General features: G+C 55.8%; 1 protein-coding gene across 2 annotated transcripts; it reads left to right on the top strand.

Annotated features, from left to right (window-relative positions):
* The first annotated feature begins 615 nt into the window (after positions 1 to 615).
* On the top strand, positions 616 to 6,726 carry FUNDC2 (FUN14 domain containing 2). Of its 2 annotated transcripts, XR_014697561.1 has the most exons (6): positions 616 to 668; positions 803 to 953; positions 1,585 to 1,660; positions 2,891 to 3,025; positions 3,617 to 4,023; positions 5,483 to 6,726. XR_014697561.1 is itself a non-coding variant. In XM_084534533.1 (5 exons), exons 1-5 carry the CDS (start codon positions 623 to 625, stop codon positions 3,692 to 3,694), a joined length of 486 nt encoding a protein of 161 aa, XP_084390659.1. In that variant the 5' UTR covers positions 616 to 622; the 3' UTR covers positions 3,695 to 6,726. The 2 variants fall into 2 exon arrangements, 1 of the variants encoding a protein (XP_084390659.1); XM_084534533.1 differs by having other exon boundaries at positions 3,617 to 6,726.
* Positions 6,727 to 7,197: the final 471 nt, after the last annotated feature.

Raw genomic sequence — 7,197 nt, 5'->3', positions numbered from 1 at the left:
CCCCGGCGGCACAGCCCCTGCCTTGCTGCGGGAGGAAGCCGAGCGCCCGCAGGATGCTGCACGTGGGCTGGGAAGGACGGGGCCATGCTGGGGCAGCGTGTGGGGCTGAACTAGCTGGCACCATGGGGGGAAAGACACAAGGACAAGGCGTGCCGGGACCCGGCCGCCACATCTTGTTTTCCCAGGGGAAGCCGCTCTGCTCGCCGCCAGCCCTGCCCGGAGCCGAGGCCAAGACCCAGTGGAGACACGGTGCCGTTGGCCGCCCAGTAGTCGGTGTAGGATCTGTGCGACCGTCCCGCTAACAGCTACATCTGATTACTGGGTCACCAACGGGCCGGCACCACCGCACCCGCCCTGAGCGGCGACGGGACAACGGGGACTGATGGGGGGCTTGGGGTGGGCATGGATGCTGACTGGTGCCACGGTGCTTTGGGGCTCAGCAGTGCAAACACGGGGACTTCACACTGGGCAGAGAATAAATAAACGTTCAGGGCGTGCTCATTCCTTCTCCACACGGTTATTAGGGCGGGAGCCCCCACACGCGCACACACGGACACGGGCGCTGAGGGAGGCGCCCGCCCCTCCAGCGCCTCACGGCCCTCAGCGGGGCGGGGCGCTGCGCATGCGCAGTGGCAGGCGGAGCGGGAAGATGGCGGCGGCGGGCGGAGGTGGGCGGCGGGGCGCGGGGCGGGCGCGTTGCCATGGCAACGGCGGGGCCGGGGGGGCGAGGGTGAGGCCTGGTCCGGCCCGGTTAGGCCCGGCCCGGCCCGTGACGGTGCCGGGGTGCTTTGTGTGCCCGCAGGCCGGCCGGAGGACGCGTTCACCGTGCTGGAGCTGTCCGAGTACGCCAAGAGCCGGCCGTGGTGGCGCAGGGTGTTCGCGCCCAGCTCGGGGTCGAGCGCCGAGAAGTACAACGTGGCCACGCAGCTCGTCATCGGCGGCCTCACCGGCTGGTGAGCGGCACCGGGGGGCGGCAGGCGGCGGGGGGACCCTCCCGGGGCCGGCCCCAGCCCCGGGCCGGTTGCCTACACGCAGGGCTGAGCAGGGCCGGGGCGCTGGCGGCTGCCGTGGTGCCCTTCGTAACGCACGGCCCTGCTGGGGCCGCTCCTGCCTGCTTAAAAAGGGAATAAGGGGTAAAAGTGCTGCTTGTTTGGGCCGCAGAGGAGCTACCCCTGTGGTCTGCCCCCCGTGCTCCCTCCTGGAGTAACGTTGTTTGTGCTGCCCAGTCTCCTCCTGGAGGTGATCCCTGTTAAAGGTACCCCACTGAAATCGCGTGCTGATTTTGGTTAAACCACGTGTTTCCGACTGTGCTTTCGGGAGATCACGATGTTGAAGAGATAAGAATCACAGCTAAGAAAGCCTGAGATGCTGTGGTGAGAAGTAGAGAGCTGCAAAGTGCCACATCTGGCCAGGCACAAATTCTCCTCCTTTTGCTCTGCTTGCCTGTGGCCTTCTGCTGTCAGCCCGCCTGTCTGTGGGCCTCGAGCAATCAGCACGGAAGGCAGGCCTGTCTGTAGGATAGGATGTGTTATGTGCATGTGTTTGGTGTCACATTCTCCTCACTGGATCCTGGTTGATTTGCAGGTGCACTGGATTCATCTTCCAGAAGGTTGGAAAGTTGGCAGCAACAGCTGTGGGAGGCGGCTTTTTCCTGCTTCAGGTGTGTATGAAGAGCGGGCCAGGCTTTGTGAGAACGCTGTTGGTGGGGAGCAGGGGTTGTCTTAGTGCTCCTTACTTGTTGGGACGTGTGGGGTCAGCTCTGTGTGCCTGCAGATGCCATGGGCGTATGTTCCCTGGCACAGGTCAATGCCCCGTTTTCACAGGTAGCATAAATAAAGCATGTTAGAACTGGAGACATGCTCAGATGCTGCTCATGGAGTTACTTTAGAACATCGTAGAAACGCCCTAGATCACCTCAGGGGTATGTCTCAGCTTTTAATAGCCAGGGCTGATCAAGTCTGTTGGTCTGCAAAGACTTGTTAAAGTTTTGTGGCTGATTGCTGCTGACGTCTTAGAGGGCCAATTCAAATCCCTGAATAAATTTCCACCCCGTTTTAGTAGCAGCAAAGCAGGAGCATTAGCTTCAGGATTGCCAAAAGGTGCTGTCTGCTTGGGGCTGGCTAACAAAGGCCAGGCCAAGGCACACGGCGCTGTTGCTGCAGAGCCACCTGAGCGAAGTGGAAGCAAGCTTGGGCCATGGCGATCTGCACTGCTGCTGCAGGAGGGGCTGGTCACAGCTGGCTTCTGTAGCTAGGCTATTTCCTCCAGCCTTTTCTTCTGATTTCTAAGAATTCAGAAACCGAGGGGAGCCTCTCAGATGCTGAAATCTGGTCCGTACGTCCTGCAGGAGGCAGAAAGCTCTCTGACCTCAAGCAGCAGTCTTTGCTGGTTTGCTCCCGAGGCGCTGCATCTCGGGTGACTCGTTCTCACTCTTCTGGTTCCACTCGTTCTGCTGAAAGCCAAAGGCTCGCTCTGAGCAGGGAGAGTTTCACCCCGTTGAATCATCCTGACCAGATAAAATACTCAGGGAGGAGCAGGCTATTAATAGCAGCGTCCAGTCCACCCGCAGCAGCAGGAGAGCTGCGGAGCATCCCAGCGAATATGTGGCAGTTGTGAGGGGGAAGGGGAGGCAGCTTTACACTGCAGAGGCTGACACAGGCTAAGCTGCAGCGTGTGCCCTTCTGTTAGAGGATTACTGCGGGAGGCAGATGTTGCAGGACAAATGGAACCACGGGCATGGTGCTTTGTCTAGTTCCTGACCTTGTGTGCTCATCTTCTCTCAGCCTGCTGGTCCAGGGCGTGTTGGTCAGGGAAGGGGTGGGAGGGGAGGGGATTCTGTTTAGCCAGGATTTCACTCCAGGAGCTTTCTTTCCACCCCTCAACATTCCAGATCGCAAACCACACGGGATACATCAAAGTGGACTGGAAGCTAGTAGAACGGGATGTGAACAAAGCCAAGCAGCAGCTGAAATTTCACAGCAGCGGTAACAAAATGTCTCCAGAAGTGAAAAGCAGAGTGGATGAGGTGAGACAATTCTCCCAGGGGGTGTGCAGGTGCCCTGCTGGAGGTACGGCGGGAAACGGGATTGAATTCTGGGCTCCCGTGGATCCTCCGCCATGCAAATGCCAGGAGGGAGTGCTTGTGTAAAAGCAAAACTAGTGAGATGGCAAAGCTGCCCACGTGAATTTGAAGCAGACAGGGCGTCTTCTAGGCGCTACACCTACTCACCGTTTGTTGTGGCAGAGTCCTTGGGGTTGGAAGAAAACGTGCTGGGGTTGTGGGGAGCTCGAGAAGGCTGAGCAGGAAAGCTGAGCAGGTCTGGCGGCAGAGTGGCCTGGCTACTCCGGGCTCTGCCACAGCGTGATCTGACTCCCACGTGCCATCAGCAGCCCTTCTGTCAGAGGATCCAGGCTGTGCTAAGATTGTTCCACAGTGCAGGTGCCACAGATAGGGCAGGGAGGCCGTTAGGGAGGATGAGGAGCTGGTGCTGAGCAGTGGCCACGCTCCCAGTGTTGCCCACCTAAAAGAACAGCCTGAGAGGGGCCTCACTGTGGGGAGGGGGTGAGTGGCTGCAGCTGTTGGAGAACACTCTTGGCTCTTCTCTCCCATGCTTAGGTGATCATATTTCTGAAGAAGAACGTTATCCTGACTGGAGGCTTTGCTGGAGGATTTCTGCTCGGAATGGCCTCCTAGGAACTACAGTTGACTCCCTCTTCGTGCCCAGCCTCCCTTGCCCTCCTCTCCTTCCCGTTCCCTTTAACATAGAAGTCATGTTTCCATGGATGTTTCCAACAGGCTCAGCCCCCTGCTCACAGGTTCCAGCCCTTATTTCTTCCAACACTGCTTCTGACTTCCAGCTCTTACCTGTCTGGGTGCTGGGATTGGCCTGAAAGTTTTTGCCTTGCAATGCATCATTGTGATTTCTTTCCCCTCCACACGCACCCAGTCCCACGTTCTCAGATGACGTGCAGCCTCCTGACCATGTAGTGGCAGAGAAATCTCTTAAACGTGCTTCTTTTCAGGTGTCCAGGACCTGCGTGTTTGTCTGCCAGTACATGTGCACAACAGCTGCCAGCTGTTGGCTGTTATTTAGCTTGCACTTTCTCTGCTCCGGTACCTGGAAAGCCTGTGCCTCCCTCTGTGCAGAGCTGGGTGTGAAATGCAGACACTCCTGCATGTCCTGGGGTGGCTGCAGAGGAGTCAGGGGCAGCGTGGGCTGTGGGTAAGGAGCACGTTCGTGCTGTGTGTGGCGGTGGGGTCCTGCCCTCCCCCTGCCCTGCACGTGGGTGGCTGTTTGGCTCCTCGCCTGCTGTTATTTATAGCCCTTACTGGAAGTGCAGCTCTGGCACTGCAGATGGAAACTGAGCACCACGGGTGGCTCTCCAGACTCTCTCCTTATCCCGTGTTCTGAAAGCAGAGCTCCTTTCTCGCTTGCTGGCTGTCAGCCCTGTGCTGAGGCGCTCTCGTTGTGCTGTGCAGGCTCACGGGGTGCTCGCCCTGCCCGTGTCAGCCTGCCTGCCCTGGGCAGCATTTCAGCTGTGCCACTCTCTGCAAAGCACCTCGGGGCTCGGAGTGGTGGTTGTAAGCCCGCCGTGGCCTTCTCTGGCCACGTTGGGGTTGGTGATGCCCTTACAGATGTAACCACGTGGGGTGGGATTGTAGATGGCAAGTGTTTAGGGAAGTTGCACTGATCCAGGATCCCCGTGGTCAGCTCCATTGTGGTGTGTCTGGGGAGGAAGGAGAAGGTGAAATGTGGTTAGAACTACTTTCAGCACAGTCCCCTACCTGCTGTGGGGTACAGACTCCACCTGGACTCTTCAGTGCTTCCAGCATCTGTCTGCACCCTGGTGGCTGCCGTGGGCAGGGGGCCAGCTGCCTTCTTGCAGCAGCTCCTGGGACTCGCAGAATCCTTTGAGTGCATTTGGCAACAACTCCCATGTGTTTCTTCCCTAACCTGAGGCTGTGGTTACGAAGATGCTGTGCGGAGCAGCTCAGCCTGCCTGCCTACCTGTCACTGCGTACAAAAACAGGGTACTGTACATAACAAAAAGGGTGGGGAAAAAATGGGCGTGCCCTTGTAGGAGTAGACCATTTCCATGCTCTTTGCCTTGGTTTTGTTTCTTCTTTGACTTTACCATTTCCACACCAAAAACAAAACAAAACAAACAAACAAACAAAAAAAAACAACAAACACCTGCTTGCTTAATCCCCTTGCTTATTTCCAACAGCCATAGCCCTTCTTCTGCAGGTGATGAGGCAGCCCAGATGCAGAGCTCAGGTGTTCATGGGATGTCTGGCCCGGTGCAGTTGTGTGCAGAGCAGAACTCTAACCTACAAGAAAAATGAAAAAAAAAGATTAAAAAAAAAATAATAATAATCTTAGAGGTGTTCTGCATTGGCTGTGCTTGGTTGGCACTAGCACTTTCCAGAGTGTGCGGACTTGCATGATGTAGGGTGATGTCCTCCAGCAGGTACACGCAGGTGTCCTTGCCCACGATGTTGATGTGCAGCCCACCTTTCGTGGGGAGCACACTAGAGAACAGTGATGCACGTGGGTGCCCGGGACACAGGTTGGCAGCTGCACCCCGTCTCCCACATCGTGTGATGCCCTTCTGAACATAGGTTGTTGGCTCTGGGTGTGGGTACAATGGGGATTCTTCCTCAAAGAGCTGCTGGAAGGGCTGGCACTGGGGGTTCTGCCACCAGAGATTTTGGGCTTGGCACAGGCTCTTGTTCCTTTTGCTTCAGTTCTGATTGAAGTATCAGAATAGCAATGCTTTGATTTAGGTGAGGGTTTCTCACCTTCTGGATATGAAGAGAGGCTGCAGGTAATCAAGAAACATGAATCGGTGTCTTTGCTCCTGTCCTACCCTATGTGGCCAGGGAGAATAAAGGAGCAGCTGGGCTCACAGCCTTTTAACGATGACTTTTAGGAAAGCCATCAGAGGCTGCAGGAGGGATGTGATGCAGCAAATAGGTCCTTGATAAGTCGGTGTCTGGGAGTGGAGTGACAGAAGTGTTTTCTTTTTTTAGTAACCCCGCACAGCTGGATGTGGCTGCATTAACACATTTGCATTGTGGAGTATCTCTTGTTCCTGTAGGGAAACAGCCCCGCTTCCCCCCTGCCTGGTGTGCTGCATAACCCCGCTTCTACCGAGGTGCATCACAAATCTTTCCCAGCGGCAAAGCTCAAAGTAAATCACGAGCAGACCTGAGGGCTGTTTTTCCAGCTCAGATAAGTCGCTTTCTGCCCTTTCCTGGGAGGGGTGTGCTGGATTCTGCTCCACAGGGTCCTGACTTGCTGCTATGGAGAGCAGTGGCCCGGAGAGGGAGCCAAAACGTCTCAGTTCCTGCAGGAAGCAAGTGGTTGAGACAAATTCATTTTGTTTAGTGTGAGCACAGGCAGGGAGTGGACAAGGACATCAGCATCTGGCAAATCCTGCTGTGCCGGTGTCGGGCTCATGGCTGGCGCTGTTTGACGCTGTGTGCCCACACTGGAAGGTTTGACGCTCTGTGGGAATGCATTTTCATTGCTGCAGGTGCCAAGATGAGGTGTTCCCCCCCACACTCCCCAACACACTTGCTCCTTTTGGTCTCGTTTCAACAACTTCTGGCATCTGTACCAGTATGGAAAGGTTTAAAACACACTAGGCGTTTGAAGTCTTTTTATATATTGTATGTAAATGCTTGTTGAAGTGATATTTTATTAAACAGTTTTGCTCTAATTTCTGTGTGAGGTCTGGTGGCTTCTCAGGAACCAGCACGTTGTGCCTTCGCCTCGCCCTGCCTGTTGTATTTTACTGGTGGGAGCAGTTGCAGCTGGTGCAGTGGCACAGGGCACCCAGCCTCCCCTCCTCTGCAGGTGACCCTGGCTGAGGGTGAGCTGCCTTAACAAATCCCTCTCCTTGGTGATCCTGGCACCCATTGCCCACGCTCCCAGAAGCTGGGATGCCTCAGGGGCAGGAGGTGATCCTGCTGCCAGCGTGGCCTCGGGTTCCTTGCTCATGGAGTTTGTCTTCATGCCCATTCTATTCAGGTACAGCAAAGACTTTAATTAGGTGCGACAGAAGCCTAAATATTTTTTTGATCATGTGTTGGTGATTTTCTTTCTCATGCTCAGATCGGGCAAGATGGAAAAATGATCCACCTGTGAAGTGATTGAGCTGCTTCACATCATTGTCATGATTCTCTGCTGC

The sequence above is a fragment of the Aythya ferina genome (genome assembly GCF_964211825.1).
Source record: "Aythya ferina genome assembly, chromosome: 13".
Taxonomy (NCBI): domain Eukaryota; kingdom Metazoa; phylum Chordata; class Aves; order Anseriformes; family Anatidae; genus Aythya; species Aythya ferina.
This window is presented reverse-complemented; position numbering and strand designations above follow the sequence as displayed.

Excerpts from the sequence above, each read along its gene's own strand:
- FUNDC2 (XM_084534533.1), top strand. The coding sequence starts at position 623 with ATGCGCAGTGGCAGGCGGAGCGGGAAGATGGCGGCGGCGGGCGGAG. Across the intron at positions 669-802 it reads GATGGCGGCGGCGGGCGGAG|GCCGGCCGGAGGACGCGTTC; the intron begins GTGGGCGGCGGG and ends GTGTGCCCGCAG. Across the intron at positions 3,026-3,616 it reads TGAAAAGCAGAGTGGATGAG|GTGATCATATTTCTGAAGAA; the intron begins GTGAGACAATTC and ends TCCCATGCTTAG.